Consider the following 21702-nt stretch of genomic DNA (forward strand, 5'->3'; position numbering starts at 1 on the left):
CGGCTCTGCCCCCGGCCGGCGGTCACCACGCACGGCGCTTCCGGGGCCGGTCAGGGGGCGGCTCTCGCCCGGCCGGGGCGTCCGCAGGTAGGGTGAGAGGGGAGCGGTGGGGCTGGGAGCGGGGCGCGGGTGGCCAGGAGGAGGCCGGGTGGCGGATGGGGATGTCGGGAGTGAGGCACTTTGAGGGAAGCCCAGGTGCTAGGTGGGTCAGGAGCAGAGTCAGGGAGCCAGGTGGCGGTTGAATGGTGCCGGGGGTCACAGGAGGCGGCTTGGAGTGTAAGGTGGCGGCCGCGGGGTCGCGGTGCTGCCTGATGCCTGAGGGTGCCAGGGAAGGGCTGGGGGCCTGTGAGGCATGTTGGGGGTGCTGAGAGGAGCCAGGAGTGCTAGGGAGCGGTTAGGCGTCCCAAGCAGGGGCTAAGGGTCCCTGAGCGCAGCTAAGTGTGCCAGAGGGGACCCGAGGGTGCCGGGAGCCGCCGGGCAATGCTGGGAAGCTGGAAAGGAACCAGAGTTCGCCGTGGTGCGGGTACAAGGAGGTGTGGTGCGTGGAGTGGTTACCAGAGCGTAGGTTGGGACCGGGTAAAGTCAAGTCAGGGCAGTGGCTGTGGAGTATCGGAGAAGAGACAGGTGTGAGGTATGTTGGGGTGCAGGGCAGCGGCCAATGGGGTGCCCTGGCAGGGGGCAGTGCCTGGCCCAAGTGGGCCTCAGTGTGCTACAGGAGGCTGAACCTGTCTGTCCTTTGCCCTAGGATGCAGCGGTGGCCGGTGCTGCTCTTCCTGGCCTGGGTCTGCGTTCTTTTTTGTGCTGGTATTGGGCTCTTCATGAGTGGCTTCTTGCTCACCCGAATTGAGCTTGCCAGCAGCAGTTCCTGCTCAGACCCACTTGTACCACCACCCTGGGAGAGGCAGAGCCTCCCGCCAGGCTCCTGCTGGGCACCCCAGCGCTTTTCCAAGGCCGTGCTGGTCATTGTTGATGCCCTCCGTTTTGAGTTTGCCCACTTTAACCCAGACAAGGCCAGCCCCCTGCCCTATGAGAACAAGCTGAGCTTCCTGCACCACCTCACAACCTCCCAGCCCCGCCATGCCCGTCTGTACCGCTTCCGAGCTGATGCTCCCACTGCCACCATGCAGCGCATCAAGGGCCTCACCACCGGCTCCCTGCCCACTTTCATTGACGTGGGCAGCAACTTTGCCACCTATGCCATCGAGGAGGACAACCTGCTGGCACAGCTGGTGCAGAACGGTAGGTGGATAGGGGCAGTGTCCTGCTGGGACAGGCTACATGCAAGATACTGGTCAGCACTCATGCGGGACCTCTGTTCCTTTCTCCCTGGGAAAGGAGCTGCTTATAACATCTCCACCCTGCCAACTAATTCTTTTGCCTTACTCAGATGACAGTTGTCTCAGGTAAAGCTGTTGTGCAGGTAGGATTTTTTTTCCCCCATCTTCTGGGATTAAGAAGTAGCTGAGACCATGACTTCATCAAAGATGAGAAGAAAGCAGGTGAAAGTTACTGTATTGATGGTGACTGTCACAAGGTCACCTTTAAGAGTAGCTGAATCAAGTCAAGGGCAGTCATGTTGTATTTGCACTCAGGTGTGGCTTGGTGACAGGAGCTGCTGCCAGGTATGCTGTGGGGGAGTCACTCAGGCAACAGGCCTGCTTGGCCAGCTGCCTGCTGCTGTTAAGTGGAAGCTTCAGCACATTTTCTGGGTAGTGGGGTGCTTGTTGGGTAGTGCTTAACGCAGCTGTAATGGCCTTGATAGCATGAGATGGTAGAATACAGAGAATGGGAAAGGATACAGTTTTGTGTTACCCAGAGAGATTAAGGGCTCAGAGTAGCACAAGTTTTTTGGATGAGATGGTGTGACTGAGTTGTCAGCTCCCCTGTGCAAGGTGGGAAAACAGTAAATCATCCAAATCTGCACTGGTACACTGCAGACCAGAGCAGCAGCCTTGGAGGAATGATTCCTGATGGAGAGTCTGTGCAGACCCAGAGAGCTTGCTGGTGGCAGACTGGGGAAGCAAGTGAGGGCAGTGTGAAAGCATCAGTGCATGTGAAGCATGTGTTTAAAGCCCAGATCTTAGAGTTTCTACTCCACTCCTGTTAGCAGCCATGTGCTTTACAGGCATGCTCTGCCTTCCCAAGTGCTGTGGTAGAGTGGGTGGGTAGCTGCCTACTTTCTGGCCTCTTGTAATCCATGGCTTTTTCTGCTGGGGGTCCGTGTTGAAGGTCAGCAATAAGTCATGACGTTGAGCAGGTGGATTTGGTGTGTAGGGCACTTAGAGACCTCAGAACAAGGCTGGTCACTCCCTGTATTCAAACTCATTTACAGCCAGGTGGTTATTTTAAGTTTAGGTCACTTGAGAGCATGGCTGAGAGAGGTCCCAGCTCTCCCGCCCCCGATGCCTGTCTGCTTGGGCTCTTTGCACTAGTGCAGGTAAACAGTGTGACTTCAGTGGGCTTCCTGCTCTCATTAATTCCTTTCTTGCTGCCTCAGGAAGGCGAGTGGTCTTCATGGGAGATGACACTTGGGAAGGACTCTTCCCAAAGAAGTTTTTCCGCTCATATTTCTTCCCTTCCTTTAACGTGAAGGATCTTCACACTGTGGATGATGGGATCTTGCAACATCTCTATCCAACTGGTAAGCAACTCTTTCTCTAGGGCCTGGGTAACCTTGTAGGCTGCATTGTGGTCCTGCTGCAAGTTTGGTGTAGAACTGATGATTTTCCTGTGCTGCAAAGTGGCAGTGGGCAGTCAGACACTACAGACTAGGGATTACAGTGCTTTAGCTGGATTTCCACAGATAAGCCAGCTTTCAGACTTGTAAACTGCTTCTGTAAATAACCTTTCCACTGTTTAAGAGGGTGTGCAGTTTGATGGGACAAGGTTAAACTTCGACATCTGTCCTAGAAATAAATACATTGCTAGGGCGAAGGAGGAAGAGCGGCTTAACTTTGACACAGAGCTTTCTGCACAAGTACACAGTGCTCTGGGAAATGCACAACAGTGCAGCTGCCTGCTGGGAGGCTGGAGCACAGCACTGCTCTTAGCAGAGCATCAATGGCTCTTAGTCATGGAAAGCAGGTGAAGTGTGAGACAGGTTTGTACGTTTTAGGTTATTTTAGATTCCTTCTTGAGGTCCTGAGACTGAGGACAATGCTTTTTGCTTTACCTCTGTATGAATCAGGGGTGCAGTGGCCATTCACAAGGAGTCCTTGTGCCATGTGGGAGAGCTGCTGTTCATTTACATCCAAACACATTGGCTTTCAAGCGTCAAGGTTCTGAAGCAGAAGGGAAAAGCTGGGGTAACTCTCCTGCTAAGAACGGCATTGGAGTGCCAGGCCTATCCCCTGGGTAGTATGCAGAGGGGCACAGTGGTGAGTCTGACCTGTAGTATCTCCAGAGGAGGAATGGACTTGTGGCTTTTCCCTTTCCTGAACATCCCTGTGGTTTACCTCAGTTTATGGCAGTTTGAGCTGAAGGTGACTTGGATGATGTAGAGCCATTCCTTTCCAGAGGAGTGGTAAACAAAACCCATGGATACTAGAGCACTTGACAGGCATTTTGCTTGCTTCAGTGTTGCACTGAGGCACCCTCAGACCAAGAGTGTACCTCTGCTAAAACCTTCACTGATCTACTTGAATCCTGGGAGCGACAGGGGCCAGGAAGAGAAGAAACCACAGTTTCTAGCTGCAGCCAGAAAGCTCTAGTGGGAGGATCCAGGTGTAGAGCCTGTGCCCAAATTCAAGGCTGATGTGTGATAAGGCTGCTCTTGTTCTGCAGTGGACAGTGGCGAATGGGACCTACTGATTGCTCACTTCCTTGGTGTGGACCACTGTGGGCACAAACATGGACCTGACCACCCTGAAATGGCTAAGAAGCTCACTCAGATGAATGACATGCTCAGGTGATTAACATGGTGGGAGGGGGGTTGCCATCTGGTCTCTTCCTTCAGCCAGTCTGGTGGGGTCTTACCAAGGAATTTGCAGATGCAGGAGGCAACAGAGGATGCTTACTTCTCCTGTTGACACAGATTGAATTTGCCCAGTAGCAACTGAAAACCCAGCTGTGGAACAGTCTCAGTTGTGTAGATACATGTTCACAAGAGGTTTGGTTTCAGAAGTAGGGCTGTCTTCAAGTCTTGAAGCCTTGATTCTCAACAAAACCATTAGGTATACAGCTGGAGTACAGCTGAGCTTTGCTCTTTCCACGTCTACACAGAGATTGTCACACAGGCTTGCCCAGTACTAAAGACACTCTTGGAGGACCCTGGCTAGGGAAAGACATGTTTACTGCACAGGCCCATGAGTTGCATCTTTTTGTCAGAGGGCAGAGTAGAATCCAGAAATCCTGATCACACAGCTGTGCTTCAGCTCAGCGTGCTGCAGCTTCTGTCTCTTTAGACTACACTAATTTTTGCTGCTTGAACTGGCCCTGCTGCACCCAAGAGTGCAGTATATATCATGTCATAACTGCTGCACCCTTCTGGGGCAAATTCTCTCTTCTTTTCCTTAAAAGTAGGGGATTGCTCACACAGGATGATATGATATACAAGACCAAAATAGAAGTACCTAAAATTTGTTCCTGTGGGGTTCCATTCTTCTGAATTGCACTTTGTCAAGATCCCTGAGGGCACTGAGGAACCAGCCACCTTTCATTGAAGGTCTAAGCAAGATTAGTCCATTCTGCTTTCAGGCTCTGAGTTTTAAGTTTGTCTTTAAGATGTCCCTTGCCCTGGTACCTGACTTAGCTGTTACAGCTCTGCATTACATCCTTTTGTGGACTTTCTTCACCTCTGTGGTGTGGGCAGGCTTGGCAAGGACATGTTCTCTCCCACCTGGGCGTTTTTTTGGGCCCCTGCTCAGGTAGGAGTTGACCTTCCTATCCTGGTGACAGGTCCTTGGTAAATCACCTGGGGAATGACACCCTTCTTCTGGTGGCTGGTGACCATGGCATGACAGAGACTGGAGACCACGGTGGTGACAGTGAGAAGGAAGTGAATGCAGCACTGTTTGTGTACAGCAAAACACCTCTCTTTGGCACTGTCCCTCCAGAGGTAAGAAGCTGATCCTTAGCTCTCCCTGCCAGAGATGGGATCTGAAGGAAAGCCACATAATGCAAGCATAATGGTTGGAATGGGATTGTTTATATTGAGGGGTGTGGGGAGCCCATCATCTTTCCATAGAAGAGAGCGGAAAAAGCTGACACCCTTGCATCTGCAAGGAGAGTTTGAGTGGGGCTGAGTGTGCTGTTAGACAGCCAGGGCCTTACCTAAGGACTTGCAGGTCCTAGCAGGCATTCACCCCTCTGCACTGCACTCAGGAAGATCAGAGCTGGTCCTCTGCCTTTCCCTGCATTTTCCCACTCTTGGCTTCCCCAAATTTCCCTCTGAGGAGGGATTTCTTTCCCATCTTCCTTTAGCCTGAGTGAAAAGCTGTGTTGCTGTGTTTTTTCTGAACATCCAAATTTTCCCTGTCTCTCCAGGAGCCTGAGGCTGTTCCACAGGTGAACCTGGTGCCCACTGTGGCCCTGCTGTTGGGTGTGCCCATTCCCTACAGCAGCATTGGAGAGGTGATGGCTGAGCTATTCTCTGGGGACAGTGACACTGTGTCTGCAGCCTTGCAGCAGCTCTCGGTCTACCACATCAATGCCAAGCAGGTACAGCCTATGGTAGGCCTCCCTGTTGAACTGGAGAGGAGAAGGCATGTCTTCTTAAGCACAAACCTCTTCTGTTTGGTGGAGAAGGGGTAGTGACATGGTATTACCTTCATGGGGAACTTACTTTGAAGGGTTACCTCCTGCTGTGTTTGCTCCAGTAAAGGGTAGCACCATTTTTTCCCACAGGGGAGGCTGGTAGAGAGGCTCCTTCAAGGATGAAGACAAGTAGAGACAGATCTCAGTAATGGAGAAGCAGGAGTAGAGGTGCATGTTTTAATGCTGCTTCAGTTTTGGAGTTAAAAGACTATTCCAGGCTGGTGTCAGGAGGTCACCTAACAGGTGGCAGTAACGTGGGGCAGAGACAGAACAGATTACACCAAGCACAACAAAAGGTAAATGACAAAATCTAAACGAGAGCATGTAATGAAACAAGCCCAGACAACAGAGCAGGCCATGTGCCAGGACAAGCCAGAGCCTTGTTGAGGGCTGTCTGTAGTGGTTCTGGGCATGCTAGGGGATCAGATTTGCTGCATGCATTGCAGTCTGCCTTTGAGGGACTCCTGGGTTGGTTGGAGCACAAGAATAGCTCCTCTGGTCCCCAGCCAGCTTCTTGGTGTGTAAGCTGGACACCACTGGTGTGACTTAGTGAGGGGCTGGAAATGAAACAGTTGCTGATGGGAGGAAACATTCAGCTTCTGCCATGTATTTATAGGGCAGAAGAGTTCTTTGTCATTCAAAGATGATAGTGTATGTTACTGCTCATTAGTCACTGAGGAGATCAGTCATCATCTGTTGGGAATTAACATTATGCAGTCCTGCCTGTTCAAATATTTGCAGTCGTTGGTCTGAGGATGTTTCTAGCTTGATGGTGTTGGTGTTGAAGAAACCTTACATACCAGAGAGGTCATGCAGGCCTGCGAGAGAGCTGTTGCATATGTTTTCCATTCATGGGCAGAAGCAAACTGATTCTGCTCGTGCTCTGAGGCATCTGGAAGGCATGTGAAGGTACTGAGGGGTTCAGAGTTTGAGCAGTTCTATGCAGCTGCATCTTTGTATGGGTCCCCTGCCATGGTAATGCCCTTTTAACATTTTTTTTTTTACCATTTTGAAATCATAGCTGCCTCTGCTTCTCTCCTCCTAAAATAGGAAGCAGAATGAGCTGTCCCTTAGCCTATGTCACAGTAGATTAATGTGCCTGTATTGAAGAGGAGGGAGCCGTTTGATTTGACCTTCTGTAAGGCCTTTAATTTTGTATATTGAATTTTACATATTGTCCTCAGGCAAGCACTGGTTGCAAATTGATAGCTAGTAATGACTCAAACTTCTAGGGCACGTTTGCTTTACTGTCACCAAAGGCTCTTCAGAAAAGCTGTCAGTGATGTGCAGCATTACCAGCAGCACACCTACAGATGAAGAACGGAGAGTAGACTGAAGCTGTTGGGATGGTTATGTCACTTGAGAGGGATGTCACTTTGGCAGAGGGATTGTGTTTCCTGCTGGTCACATCCTGGATTTGAATTACCAGCTTTGGCTGGTACAGATGGAAACAGATCTGTTCTGGCAGAGGTTGGCAGGCTGAGGCTATATCCACTCTGAAGGGGCTGTATGAGGTAGTGAATCCTATTGCTAGTGGTCCTGGTGCTGCTGCCTGACCTGTGTCCCCTTTCCTGCAGGTGGACCGCTTCTTGCACTCCTACTCACTTGTGGCTCAGGACCTGCCAGCAGAGCAGCTCCAGCATCTGCAGGAACTCTTCTCCAGTGCTGTGGAGGAACACACTCAGCTCTTGGCCCAAGTGCAGGGGTCAGCCCTGGTGCCTCCAGAGCTGGAGTCCAGGCTGGGAAGCCTCATTGGTCGCTTCCAGCTGTACCTCCGGGAGGCACGGGCTGTGTGCACCCAGTCCTGGGCCCGCTTCCATCCCTTGCGTATGGTGGGGGGCTGCACTCTTATCGCTGCTTCCTGCTTGCTCTGCTACGTGGCCTCAGAGCTGACCACAGCGTCAGACTCTTTCTATCGCAGCTGCCTCCTGTACCCACTACTCTGGGGCCTCGTGATGGCTATTCTGTTTGGGCTGGCCCATGCCTTCATCCAGGAGGGGCTGGATCTCCTTCTGGTGTCATCATGTGCAGCTGCTGCTTCTCAGTTGGGTTTTTTCTGGCACTGGTGGGGCCAGCAACCCAGGCGAGCCCGTTTGGCAAGTAGTCAGCCACTTCTGGCCAGCGTTGGTCTGAGACAGAGGCTGCAAGCACGGCTGGGGCTGGCGTTCCCTATGGGCATCCTGCTCTTCCGCTGTGGAGCCATGTTTTCAGATAGCTTTGTGGTGGCTGAAGCCCGAGTGGCCCCGTTCCTACTGGCCTCACTTGTGATGCTGCTAATAGGGAAGCTGCACTGGGATGGTCGCCTGACTCTGCCAGAAGGCCCCAAGCAGCAGTTGCTTGGCTTTTCCTCGTACCGCAGAGAGATCTGGTACCTGCTGTGCCTCGTGGCCATGCTCTTGGTTTGCGTGCGCACCTCCAGTTTCTTCCACCAGTGCCGTGAAGAAATCCCTCAGTGTCGGCCCTCTCTTTTCCTCTCCCCTCTTGCCAGCCTGAGAAACACACGGGCCAAGAACCTCTTCTACCTCCTGTGCGTGGCCTTGCTGGCTGGTCTGGTCTATGCAGTGCGGAGCTGGCTGCGACACTACGGCAACCTGAACAGCTCAGACCCCCTTGTGCTCTTTGTGCGCTGGGGTTTCCCCCTGGTGGTCCTCTGCATTGCCTGCTACTGGGCTGTTGCCTCCAGCACTGACGACTCTCTTGGCAAGCTGCAGGAGCTGGTGCAGGTGGCAGTTGTGGCCTTTCCGTGGGCTGTCTATGGACTAGCATCTCTGGGGCTGCTGCTCCTGCTGTGCAATCCCATGACAGTGTTTGCAAAGGACACACGCGAGTCAGCAGGGTCCATTGTCACTCCCTACCTGGGGGTTCCCAACTCTGAAGTCGACTTACTCCACGTCATCCCTCAGATCTACAAGAGGATGCAGGAGTCTCAGAAGAGCCGTCTGGAGCGGGGCAGCTGCAAGGCCACTGTTGCAGCATATGGGCTAGGCAGTGTGTACTCAGCAGCCCTGGTCATAGCACTCACCTTGTTGGGCTTCCTCTTGATGCTTCTACACAGTGAGCGGCTCAGTCTTGCCTTCCTGCTCCTCTTCCTGGAGGCCTTTGTGCTGCTGCACATCCACACGCGTGCCAGAGGCCTTGCTGGAGATGCTGGTGAGTCGGGGCTCACTAAAGCATCCTCTGGATAAGCAGCCTGGGCCTTACCTTACATGTGGCAATTTTGTCTTCTGTCCAATGGGAGAGGCAGGGCCTAGTCTCTGCTCCTGGGGCATGGTGGTGCACTCATCCTCAGAGGATGCTCCTGCCTTTTTTAGGGCTGCTTAAAGCCTCTTGTAGGAGAGGTGCGTGCAGCAGGGATGTAGTGTTTGGGGAGATGTAGTCCTTTGTGTCAGGGAGTGGGGCTCTACAGCCATCCCTTCTCTCTGTGGTGCAAGTAGCCATCACACCCTACTGCTGCTGACAGAGGGCAGTAGGAGAGCAGGAGCAGAAGTGATGCTTGTTCACTATATCAGTGATAGGAGCATAACTGTTTTTTCTCTCAAAAGAGAGGTCATGGAAAGAGAACCTGGGAGAAAAGTTAGTAGGCATTTTTTGACTGTGGATCTGTGTTGTTCCTTGGTGCTGATCTCTCTCTCTTTTACATTGTAATTTCAGAGCCTTTTTCGGTGCCCTGGTATGCAGTCATCTCCTGGCTTCTTGCTGCTTCCCAGTTCTTCTATTCCACAGGCCACCAGCCCATCTTTCCAGCCATCCACTGGAATGCAGCCTTTGTGGGCTTCCACCTTGACCACAGCACGAATGTCCTGCCTGCTGTCTTGGTGGGCGCCAACACCTTTGCGTCCCATATCCTCTTTGCAGGTAAATCAGTTTCCTCTGGGCTGTAGTGCCTGAGCAGACACAACTGAGCCAGCACGGGTTTAGGAAGGGCAGATCCTGCCACTCCAACCTGATCTCCTTCTATGATCAGGTGACCCGCTTGGTGGATGTGGGGAGGCCTGTGGATGTGGTCTATCTGGACTTCAGCAAGGCCTTTGACACTGTCCCCCACAGCAAACTGCTGGCTAAGCTGTCAGCCCATGGCTTGGATGGCAACACTCTGTGCTGGGTTAGGAACTGGCTGGAGGGCCAGACCCAGAGAGTGGTGGTGAATGGTGCCACATCCAGCTGGTGGCTGTCACTAGTGGTGTCCCTCATGGATCTGTGCTGGGCCCCATCCTCTTTAACATCTTCATAGATGATCTGGATGAGGGCATGGAGTCAGTCATCAGCAAGTTTGCAGATGACACCAAGCTGGGGGCAGATGTGGCTGGGTTGGAGGGCAGAAGGGCTCTGCAGCAGGACCTTGACCACTTGGACAGATGGGCAGAGTCCAATGGGATGGAGTTCAATAGCTCCAAGTGCAGGGTGCTGCACTTTGGCCACAACAACCCCATGCAGAGATACAGGCTGGGGTCGGAGTGGCTGGAGAGCAGCCAGACAGAGAGGGATCTGGGGGTGCTGATTGATACCCACCTGAACATGAGCCAGCAGTGTGCCCAGGTGGCCAAGAGAGCCAGTGGCATCCTGGCCTGCATCAGCTATGGTGTGGTCAGCAGGAGCAGGGAGGTCATTCTGCCCCTGTTCTCTGCACTGGTTAGACCACACATTGAGTATTGTGTTCAGTTCTGGCCCCCCCAGTTTAGGAGGGACATTGAGATGCTTGAGCGTGTCCAGAGAAGGGTGACGAGGCTGGTGAGAGGCCTTGAGCACAGCCCTACGAGGAGAGGCTGAGGGAGCTGGGATTGTTTAGCCTGGAGAAGAGGAGGCTCAGGGGTGACCTTATTGCTGTCTACAACTACCTGAGGGGTGGTTGTGGCCAGGAGGAGGTTGCTCTCTTCTCTCAGGTGGCCAGCACCAGAATGAGAGGACACAGCCTCAAGCTATGCCAGGGGAAATTTAGGCTGGAGGTGAGGAGAAAGTTCTTCACTGAGAGAGTCATTGGACACTGGAATGGGCTGCCCGGGGAGGTGGTGGAGTCGCCGTCCCTGGGGCTGTTCAAGGCAAGATTGGACGTGGCACTTGGTGCCATGGTCTGGCCTTGAGCTCTGTGGTAAAGGGTTGGACTTGATGATCTGTGATGTCTCTTCCAATCCTGATAATACTGTGATACTGTGAACTGACTGCTCTGCCATGTCTCGAGGTCTGCAAGCCAAGCACAAGGCCATGAAGCACCATCTCAGCAGCATTCTCACTTTCTCACTGTCCTCTTCTGGGTCTATGGATCTGCCTGTGGTCTCTAGCCTCCATGCATTTATGCTTGGCCAGCAAACTGGAGCTGGAATATATGCTTCCTGCATGTCCAGGGTGTTATGCCAGAGCCTAGACTGCTCACCTCCTGGGCCCCTGTAACTTCATTTGCCTTTGTCCTTGAGGTAGTCGGCTGTCCCCTGCTCCTGCTTTGGCCCTTTGTGTGTGAGATGCCCAGCTCACAGAGGAGGAAGCCCAAGAAGGAGCCCCGACAGGATCTGCAGGAGGTGGAGGAACATATGATGGAGATGAGGCTGCGGGAGTCTCCAGAGAAGTTCTCTGCTGCGCTGCTGCAGCTGGGACTGAAGTACCTCTTTGTGCTTGGGACACAGGTATGGAGAGAGGCAGAATGGGGGAGGCTGTCCAAGAGCAGAGTGGGCGGCTCTGAGAACCGTGGGGCCCTCCGATTAAAGAAAGGGGTCAGCCAGGGCACAGGCAGGCTGCAGCGTGATACATCTGGTTGCAGGCGCTAGAGCAGTTGCACAGGTCCTCTTCTCTGCCATACCACTTGCTCTGTGCTTTGGGAAGGACTCTAGCACAAAAGCCACAGCACAGATGAGGATGCTTTTCATACTGCTCTGCCCAAAACAGCCATATCTGTTCAAAAGCTGCAGGTTGTAATCCTACTGCAGGTTGTAATCCGACTCCCTGTCTTCCCGACCATGCATATTTGGTTTGCACCAGCTCTAGTTTTCATCTGATCTTAAGTTGTGGCCATGTAGGGAGTTAAACACCGAACAGTTAATCCTGTGAAAGAAGTGACTAGCTTCCGGGGCTTTAGGCCTTCACATCATTCTTCTGTGTGGTCAGGCCGCAAACTGCAAAGGAGTGGGTAGGCTCTGCAGCAGGAGAGCACGAGTGCCTCTCGGTGAGCTCAGGCGCGCCGCAGCGTCAGCCCTCCTCTGTACTGTCGCACTCTGGCCTCACGAGGGCCTGCGTGTATCCCAAGCTTCTGTTTCCTGACCTGAGGATAATATGGAAGGGAATCCTCTTTGGGATGCTTGATTCTGATGTGCACTGTACTAGCTTCTCAGGTGTGTGCAGTTTGGTACTACCTTCAGACGTGAACCTAGTGCTAAAGGTGCAAAAAATGTCTCTCCAGAGTCACTTGTAAATTGTCTCTCCCACAGCTTCTGGCCTGTGTTTGTGCAGCTATGATCCTCAGGAGGCATCTCATGGTCTGGAAGGTCTTTGCCCCAAAGTAAGTCTCAGGAGTTGTTCTGATACTGGATTAGTTTTCATATCCTTGACATCTTGACTAAAATTCATGCTGGAAGAGACCTTGTGACTGATCTTCTGGCTTCTAACTCAGAGGCTGTAGGACTGTCTTTAGCCAACTCCCACTTTAAGTGCAGGAGCTGGACTTGAGCTAAAGCTCAGAAATTTCTCCCTGTCTTTATTTCTAAGAACACACAGAGGCCACTTGAAAGATAAGAATATTCAGGTCAGAGAGAAAAAGGCAAGATACCAAAGCAGAAATAGTAAATCCTGAAATGCATGACTAGAAAACTTATGGATTAGTAGAAGTGTGAGGTGGCCTGGGTCTCCTGAGGGATTGAAAAGCTCACCTGGGCATTGTCCTGAGTAGCCTCTAAACCAGAGGCATGCTTGTCTTCCACCCTGCAGGCATCAGCTGCTGGGGAGTGAGTGTAAGTCAGGTTTTAGGACCTGGAGGGTCTACCAGCCTTTCACTATCAGGAAAATTAGTCTGCTAGGGTTGAGGGTGGTAGCTTGTCTTTGCAGGCATGCTGACTGTGGTATCCCTACTGCTTCTGTTCTGCCTGCAGGTTCCTCTTTGAGTCACTGGGCTTTGTGGTGAGCAGCATCTGCCTGCTGCTGGGGATCTCCCTGGTGATGCGTGTGGACTGTGCTGTCAGCACCTGGTTCAGCCAGCTTCAACTCAGGTAGCACTGGAGACATGGGGATCCTGACCTGCTCGTCAGCCCAGGCTATGGTCGCCTCCTTGCCTCCATTGGGGTAGGAGGGATACACGAGCCACCAGCAACAAGTGCCTGCTGACAGCAGTTAGAGATTATCCACAGCTCCCTGTCTCGGCACTGCACAAAAAGACCGGAGCCAGCTGTTCCCCACTCGCTGCCATGGTGTTTCTCAGTTCTGAAGGTCAGACCTTTCACTGGGTGTTTGTTGGTAGCAGGAGGACTCTGCTGCAGAAGCCAAAGAAGCTAGAGTTCTGAAGTGCTCTTCTGGAGAAACACCAACCTGTTGTCCTGCTGCTACTTTCCTGACAACTGTCCCTACTGTGCAGCTGGTCAGCTTTGGTGGCCAGAAAGTCACCACTGTGCATGTGCAGAGACAGTGACTCACGGAAAGGGGCCTGCTGAGGAGGAGAGAGGAGGCTGGGAGGAAAGAGGAGGTTGGGGAGGAGAGGGAAGGTCCTGCAGCCACCATTTCTCTTCGTGCATTCAGTTTTCATGCTGAAATCAAAGTGCCCATGCTTACACATGCAGATGGTTCCGGAGTGCCATTGGCAGCTGCTCTTCTGTAATGTCAGGTGGCGCTCTGTAGCAAGGCCACTCCTGTCCTCCACTCACCCCTGTTTTCCTGATCTTCCTAGTCTTCTGAAAGGCAGTGGGGAGGACTCTGGGCTCCCTCATACAGTCTGAAATAGACTTAGTTTGTTGATGTGTGTGGTAGCTGAGAGAACTGTGTCCATGACCAAGAAACTCTCCATTTGTGATCTTGGCCTGTCAGTGTCCCCTCAGATACTGGACATAGGCTGCTGGCACAGCAGCCAATGCTTCCAGTCTGTTCTTGAGTGCATGCTGCTGGATGCTGCCCTTGATGTGAGCTGCAGTGTATGGGAACAGCTGCTTGAAAGCCTTGAACAGGTGACAGCTCTGCTGGGAGGTGGCTTATCTCACTGGTGTCTGTGTATGTTCCAGGGGTTATGTTACCTTGAAAGAACCCCAGGCGCTGCAGCCAGTGGCGTTTATGATCCCATATTTGGTGCTTATCTCTTGCTTGACTTTGGTGTTCGGTGTAGGACTTTACACCATGTTTGAGCTCAGTCCAAACCTTTCCATTGGCTGCTCAAAGCCTGAAGACGTATTTCTTTTTTTGTAGACAGAGGTAGAGGACAGTAACCATGGTGCCTGGCCACATCTCACCTGGTTTTGCCCTGCAGATTTGATGGGAACTGATTCATTACTGCCCTGAACCACTCTCTGTGTGGCATTAATTGGTGCTATGAAATCTTTTGTCTTTTTTCCCCCTGGAATGGAGCAGAGAAATGCTTGTCTGAGATTCCTGCACTGAATTTTGTTCTGACCCTATTTGTTTCTTAACTTATGTGTTATGACTGCGTTTGAGATCCTTGTTGCAGACTACTAGCATAACTCCAGAGTCTTCCTATCCTCTGCCTTGGAGAGTGTCAGGGATACAGTCTTGTCACCTTTCACCATTTCATGTCTTGCCATTATGCCCAAGTGCCCAGTTAGTGGAAAACAGCTCTTGAGGGCAGGTGTAATTTTATGGTCTACCCCTGCAAAATCATAGAATCATTCGAGTTGGAAAAGACTTCTGAAATCAAGTCCAGCCATTATCTAACTGCCAAGTGTCATGCTAAACCGTGTCCCTTAGCATCACATTTCTGCATCTTTTAAACACCTCCTGGGGTGGGCATTTGACAGTGAAGAGGTTTATTCTAATACTCAATCTAAACCTCTCCTGGTGTTGCAACTTGAGGCCATTTCCTCTTGTCCTGCCATTTGTTTCTAAGGAGAAGAGACCAACATTCACCTTGCTACACTCATCTTTCAGGTACTTGAAGAGAGCAAGGAGGTCTCCCCTTGGCCTCCTGTTCTCTGGACTAAAACATCCCAATTCCCTCAGGTGCTCCTCATGAGACTTGCTCTCCAGACCCCTTAGTAGTTTCTCTGGATCTGCTTCAGCAACTCAAGGTCCTTCTTGTAGTGAAAGGCCTCAAAACTGAACACAGTATTTGAGGAGCAGCCTCAGCAGCGCTGATCACAGGGACAGGATCTCTTCCCTTCACCTGCTGGCCACACTGTTGCTGATACAGGCCAGGATGCTGTTCTTCTCCTTGGCCACCTGGGCACACTGCTCGCTTATGATCGGACAGCTGCCAGCCAGCACACCAGATCCCTCTGCTGGGCAGAGTTCCAGACATTCTGCCCCAAGCCTGAGCAGGGCATGGGGTTGTGGTGACCCAAGTGCAGGGCCCCGTACAAGGCCTTGTTTCACCCTCTGCAGAGCATTCCTACCTTCAGGCAGATCAACAATCCCTTCCAGCTTAGTGTGATCTGCAAACTTACCAAGGCTGCACTTAAGATATTGAAGAGAACTGTCTCCAGTACTGAGCCCTGGGGAACACCACTTGTAACTGGCTGCCAACTGGATTTAACTCCATTCACCACCACTCTTCGGGCCTGGCCAGCATCCAGTTCTTAACCCAATAAAGCATCCTTCCATCCAAACCATGAGCAGCCATTTTCTCCAGGAGGATGCTATGGGAAACAGTGTCAGAAGCTTTACTAAAATCCAGGTAAACTCATCCACAGCCTTTCCCTCATCCACTAAACAAGTCATCTTGTCATAGAAGAAGATCAGGTTCGTCAAGGAGGACTCATGTTGACTGGGCCTGATCACCTGCTTGCCCTGCATGTGCAGCATGATGGCACTGAGGATGACCTGCTCTATGACCTTCCCTGGCACTGAGGTCAGATGGAAAGCTCTTTAGTTTCCCTGGTCCACCTTCTGGCCCTTCTTGTAGATGGGCATCATGTTTGCCCATCTCTGGTTGGGTGGGACCTGCTTAGTTAGCCAGGGCTGCTGGTAAATGATGGAAAGTGAGTGAGCACCCCTGCCAGCTCCTTTAGTACCCTGGGCTGTATGCCGTCTGGCCTTGCAGACTTGTGTATGTATAAGTGATGCAGCAGGTCACTAACCATCTCCTCTTGGGTTAAGGGAGTGTCATCCTGCTCTCCATCCCTATCTTCCAGCTCAGAGGGCTGGGTATCCAGCAAACAACTGGCCTTACCTTCTTTGCCTCAGTCTTTAGTAGCCTTGATTACCTCAGCCTTTTCCTCTTCCTTGACTGTGATGTTTCCCCTTGCTTTCAACAAAAGGCAGAGATTCTCCTTAGTCCTCCTGTCACTAATACATTTGTAGAAGCATATCTTGTTCTCTTTATAGGTGAAGTCAAATTAATTTCCAGATGGGATTTGGCCTTTCTGATTTTCTCCTTGCATAGCCTCGTAACAACCTTGCACAGCAACATATCAACATAGTCCTTTATGAGTGGCCTGTCCCTTCTTCTACAGACCCTGAGTTGCAAACAAATCTCTCTGTTCTACCAGGCTGGCCTTTGTCCCTGCTGACTCATCTTTCAGCACATGAAAGATACTTCCTGCCTCTTTTGAGCCTTCCTTCCTGAAGCATGTCCAGCCTCCCTGGACTCCTTGGCCCTCTAGGGCTGCCTTCCAAGATACTGTTGACCAGTTTCTGAAGCAGGCCAAAGACTACCTGCTGGAAGTCCCAACTGGCAGCTCTGCTGACCCCCTCTTTACTTCTCCAACAGTGGAGAGCTCTGTTGTGATTGCTGTGCCCAAAGTGGTCTCCAACCATTACATCATCCACCAGTCCTTTGTTCACAAACAGCAAGTCTAGCAGGGTACCTTCCTGGGATGTCTTCCTTATCAGCTGTGCCAGAAAGTTATACTGTAGGAACCTTTGGGACTGTTCCTTCTCTGCTGTATTTCCAGCAGACATCAGGGAAGCTGAAGTCCTCCATAGGACTTGCTTGTTTAGGTGTGAGGGTGCAATTCCAGGGAGACTTAAAGTGCTTTGATACTGGATTTTCATTGTCTGGCCTCCCCCTGCTCTCCTAGCTCACAGACTGAAAGAAATGCTTGGGTTGTAAGGGACCTTAAAAGATCATTTTGTTCCAAACCCTCTGCCATGGTCACTCAAAGCCTGATCTGGCTTGCCCTTGAACATTTCCAAGGAGAGGGCATCCACAACCTCTCTGGGCAATCTGTTCCACTGTCTCACCACCCTCATAGTGGTGAATTTATTATTAGTAACTAATCTATATCTATCCTCTTTCAGTTTGAAACCATTACCCCTTGTCCTGTCACTACACTCCCTAATTAAAGAGTCCTCCATCTTTCTTTGTAGCCCCCCTTAAGTACTGGGAAGTGGCAATAAAATCTCCCTGGAACCTTCTCTTCTCCAGGCTGAACAACCTCAACCTTAGGTCTCCTGCCCTGTGGGCCTGTTCTGCTTAATTTCACACAGCCAATGACTGATTTGTGGCTGGTATGACTCCTTGGGTTGCCTCACCCACCTGGATGCACACACAGCATTGCTAGTGCAAGGCAAGGGTGTGGTAGTTTTTATATCAAAAATACAAAATGCGAATATTAATACTTTAAAATTAGTTACTGTTTACTAATGTCAACAATTCACCAGATCGTGTGAATTTCGTTTGGATTCTCGGCTGACAGCCTGTATTTACGCAAGGAGGAACTTAGAAACGCAGAATTAAACAGCCTACAGCAGTCAGATTTTGGAAAACAGGAAAGCGAGAAGACTAAAAGCTATCAGTGCAGGCAGGAACCCAGTTAATGAGCTGCTAATGGGGGAGAGGCCGCTAGGGGTTCACTGAAGGGACACTGCAGAGGCAGCCGCAGAATCGCAGGCTTTTTCAAGTCGTTCCCCTATTAATCACATCTTGGAAACTGAAACTTTCCAAGAGACACGAGCATCAGGAGTTTTGGACAAAGAGTTCGGTGTTGTGCCTCGCACATACATTCCCCAAAAGGCAGTAAGGAACGTGTTTGGGCTGCACAAGACACCTGAGGCCATGGAGCTGGATTGCTACCCCTTACTGGAGCCAACCCCCGTTGTCTTGTCTGCTCTGCCTGCTCCCTCAACTCAACTCCTGCACCCTACAGTGGCCAAACTAATCTAAGCTGAGTTTTTTTACCCTACCATAACAAAGGGATAGCAGCGTGCAGGATAGCAGAGCAGGAATGCATCAACCCGCCGTTACAGTTGGCTTATTTGCTGTGTGGTGTGACTCCTTCGTGGCCATATGGTTCTTGGTGCTGTGGGAAGCATGCCAATGGGTGAGAGTCGATCAGTGTGCAGAGGAGGAAGAGGACAGAGGTAGCAGCTACTCAGTGGAATTTCATTTAATGTGAGGTTAGTTCAGATAATGTGTTGCTGAAGCCCAGACTGATCTTCTTGTAACCTGGTTAGGGCCTGGGTGCTGGAATGCTTATGCTGGCAAAAATCCTTGTGGTCACTAATGCTGTAGAATTTCCCCCAATATGTCTGCAGCTGCCACCCAGGCCCCTAAGCTTCCTTCTCTCCCATATCTGGGACTAGCTCTTCTTTCAGCTGTCACCATAACGCTGTTGAACCTTTCTGTGCCTGTTGTTCATGGTCAGAACACTCAGCCAGTGCTTAGGCACCCTCTTCTTATCCATCCATCCACATCACCCTTCTGTCTTCATGATAAGGCTATCAGCTGAGGCCTGAGAGGCCAAAGCAGAACACAGAGAATAGCAGAGCTGCAGCACCATGAGTGGACATTTGTGTACAAGCTTGCTGGAAACTAAACAAAACTTACAGTGACAGAGCTGCAAGTACATTATCATCACTGCAGGCATGCCATGGACCATCTTGGCCAAGGCAGACTGGCTACTACACCAAAGAGCTCAGATTCACGGGGACAAGATTTGAGAGAGATGGAAATGCTCTCACTTTCTTTCACTGACTCTTGTAGTCTTTGCCAGCCTTCACCAGCTGCCCACAAGCTGATAGTTTGTCTGCCATTCTCCTGCGTGTGCTGGGCATGGCAGACTTACTGCTGGTACAAGGCATCATGACTTCAGGAGCAGGAGATGCTGCTAATTCTAGAGCAGATACTGCTATTTGCTGATTTAAAACCCTAAACAGCATCCAGAGAAAGGTGCCCACTGGTCCAGACCAAGGTTCCTTGGGAAACCTAACATGCTGGAGAGCAGGCTCTGCCCTGTGTTACCCCACTGAGGCTGCTGCCTGAGTCTACTTGGTCTCACCTGGAACACACACAGAATTGTGGAATCACGGAATCATTTAGGTTGGGAAAGACCTTTAAGGTTGTCAAGTCCAACTGTTAATGTAGCTCAGAGAAGTCCACCACTAGCTCGAGTCCCTAAGCACCACATCTACATGTCTTTTTAAATACCTTTGGGAAGGGTGACTCCAACACTTCCCTAGCCAGCCTCTTTCATTGCTTTGCAATCCTTTAGGTCAAGATTTTTTTTCCTAATGTACAACCTAAACCTCCTCTGGTGAAACTTGAGGCTATTTTCTCTTGTCTCTGGTTACTTGGGACAAAAGATCAAGAACCACCTTGCTACAAGCTCCTTTCAGGCTGTTGTAGAGAGTGATAAGGTGCTCCCTGAGCTGCCTTTTCTCCAGAGTGAACAACCTCAATTCCCTCAGCCAGAGCCTTCACAGACTTCATTGCTTTTCTTGGGACTTAGTGTCCCTGCAGTGAGGGCCCCAAGCAGTTAGTTTCTGGTCTCTGTGTCCCTTGCCTGAGTGTGACAGGGAATGTGTCATTGTCAGCGGAGCAGTTTCCATCCTGTAGTCCACAGAGCTCTGTTCTGGGCTTCTGCATGTGTTATGTGTGTCCTCTGTGGCAGGGCTCCTACCCAGCACTCTGTCATTCTGGGCAGGAAAGGAGCTCCATTGGGAAGCTTCCTGTGCTCAGGCCAGTGGCAGGATGGTGTTTCTTACAGTCCTGGCACAGGGTATGGGTGGAGTTTTATATTTGTGCTGCCTGAGAAGTGGTGACTAAAAGCTGCTGTCGCTATAAAAGGCTGTGACTGATCTCCCCGCTCTGGTTTATGTGGCTAGTGCTGTAGATGGCACTACTGCAGGGAGGTCAGGACTTGGTGTATCTGCTGCCATGCCCTTTTCTCCACAAGTTCTCCCTCTGTTCTTTAATCAACATTTTGGACTGCTTATCTATACCACGGGATTGTCATGTACTTGGTCTGTGTGTCTCCCTGTCCTGAAGGGAGGAAGCCTGTGGAGTACTGCCTTCTCCCCTGACCTTGGACTGTGTGACTTGCAGTGAGATTGCTGGTTATTTTCTGTTATTAACCTCTCTGTGCCTCAGTACCCCATTTTGGGATTAAAAAAAAAAAAAGGGGGATGGACCCAGTTCTGGAAAGCAATTTGGGAGCTCTGCATGCAGTGTGGTGCTACGCTTTCCTGGGTATCTCTACATATCTGTCTGTTAATGCTTTTGCTTCCATTCAGCAGCTGCACCTGGAAGGTGGAGGTGATGCTTGGGTCTCTGCTACAAAGTAGAGCCTTTCTTTCTTCCCACTTACCCCCAGCCTGCAACAGGCAAGTTGGTAATGCTTGTACCTGACTGACAGCTTCACCTTCGAGCTCCCACCATCCTTGTGGCCAGTGCCCCTCGAGCCTCTGCTTGCCATGCTCGGCTACCGCTGCTGCACCTCACCTGGCCAGGGAGGACTTGCTTCCTTAGTGATTAATTAATGAATCATGACTGGGGGGATGATTTGCTGACCTTGGGTGCCACGGGGCTCCGGGCGTCCGTGAAACGGTTGTCTACAAATAAATCAGTGAGATCCACAGCAGGTGGTGCTCGTCTCTTTTTTCATGTCACTGGTGCAGGCTGTGGATGGGTGGGGTAGGAGAGCCCTGCAGAGGGACCTAGACAGCCTGGATGGGTGGGCAGGGGCCAATGGGATGAGATTGAACAAGGCCAAGTGCAGGGTTCTGCACTTTGGCCACAACAACCCCAAGCAGCACTACAGGCTGGGGACAGAGTGGCTGGAGGGCAGCCAGGAGGAAAGGGACCTGGGGGTACTGATAGATAGTAGCTGAAGATGAGGCAGCAGTGTGCCCAGAGGGCCAGGAGAACCAGTGGCATCCTGGCCTGCATCAGGAACAGTGGGGCCAGTAGGACAAGGGAGGTTATTCTTGCCCTGTACTCAGCACTGGTCAGGCCACGCCTTGAGTGCTGTGTCCAGTTCTGGGCCCCTCAATTCAAGAGAGATGTTGAGGTGCTGGAATGTGTCCAGAGAAGGGCAACAAAGCTGGTGAGGGGCCTGGAACACGAACCCTATGAGGAGAGGCTGAGGGAGCTGGGGGTGTTTAGCCTGGAGGCTCAGGGGGACCTCATTGCTGTCTACAACTACCTGAAGGGAGGCTGTAGCCAGGTGGGGGTTGGTCTCTTCTGCCAGGCAACCAGCAACAGAAGAAGGGGACACAGTCTCAAGTTGTGCCAGGGGAAAGTCTAGGCTGGATGTTTGGAGGAAGTTGTTGGCAGAGAGAGTGATTGCCATTGGAATGGGCTGCCCGGGGAGGTGGTGGAGTCACCGTCCCTGGAGGTGTTGAAGCAAAGCCTGGCTGAGGCACTTAGTGCCATGGTCTAGTTGACTGGCTAGGGCTGGGTGCTAGGTTGGACTGGCTGAGCTTGGAGGTCTCTTCCAACCTGGTTCGTTCTATGTCTATTTTCCAGCGCCCTCAGAGGCGGCTTCGCTTACCGATGAGGTTTGGTCTCTCCTGGCCGCCGCCCTTCGGGGCTTGCCGCTGCTGCCTCTCGCCGCCATTGGTTATCCGTTAGCGGCCGCCGCTCCCGCGGTGTCT

At 51.6% G+C, this 21702-nt stretch overlaps 1 protein-coding gene across 1 annotated transcript; it reads left to right on the forward strand.

Annotated features, from left to right (window-relative positions):
- Positions 1-55: 55 nt before the first annotated feature.
- PIGO (phosphatidylinositol glycan anchor biosynthesis class O) lies at positions 56-20684 on the forward strand. Its single transcript, XM_064140072.1, has 11 exons — positions 56-87; positions 746-1239; positions 2498-2641; positions 3784-3907; positions 4897-5056; positions 5485-5658; positions 7332-8904; positions 9406-9609; positions 11167-11369; positions 12168-12238; positions 12825-20684. The coding sequence occupies exons 2-11, from the start codon at positions 747-749 to the stop codon at positions 12943-12945; spliced, it is 3267 nt and encodes a 1088-aa protein (XP_063996142.1). The 5' UTR covers positions 56-87; position 746; the 3' UTR covers positions 12946-20684.
- Positions 20685-21702: the final 1018 nt, after the last annotated feature.

The sequence above is a fragment of the Pogoniulus pusillus genome, chromosome Z (assembly GCF_015220805.1).
Source record: "Pogoniulus pusillus isolate bPogPus1 chromosome Z, bPogPus1.pri, whole genome shotgun sequence".
Taxonomy (NCBI): Eukaryota; Metazoa; Chordata; class Aves; order Piciformes; family Lybiidae; genus Pogoniulus; species Pogoniulus pusillus.

Excerpts from the sequence above, each read along its gene's own strand:
- PIGO (XM_064140072.1), top strand. The coding sequence starts at position 747 with ATGCAGCGGTGGCCGGTGCTGCTCTTCCTGGCCTGGGTCTGCGTTCTT. Across the intron at positions 5,057-5,484 it reads TTGGCACTGTCCCTCCAGAG|GAGCCTGAGGCTGTTCCACA; the intron begins GTAAGAAGCTGA and ends CTGTCTCTCCAG. Across the intron at positions 9,610-11,166 it reads GTCCCATATCCTCTTTGCAG|TCGGCTGTCCCCTGCTCCTG; the intron begins GTAAATCAGTTT and ends TCCTTGAGGTAG.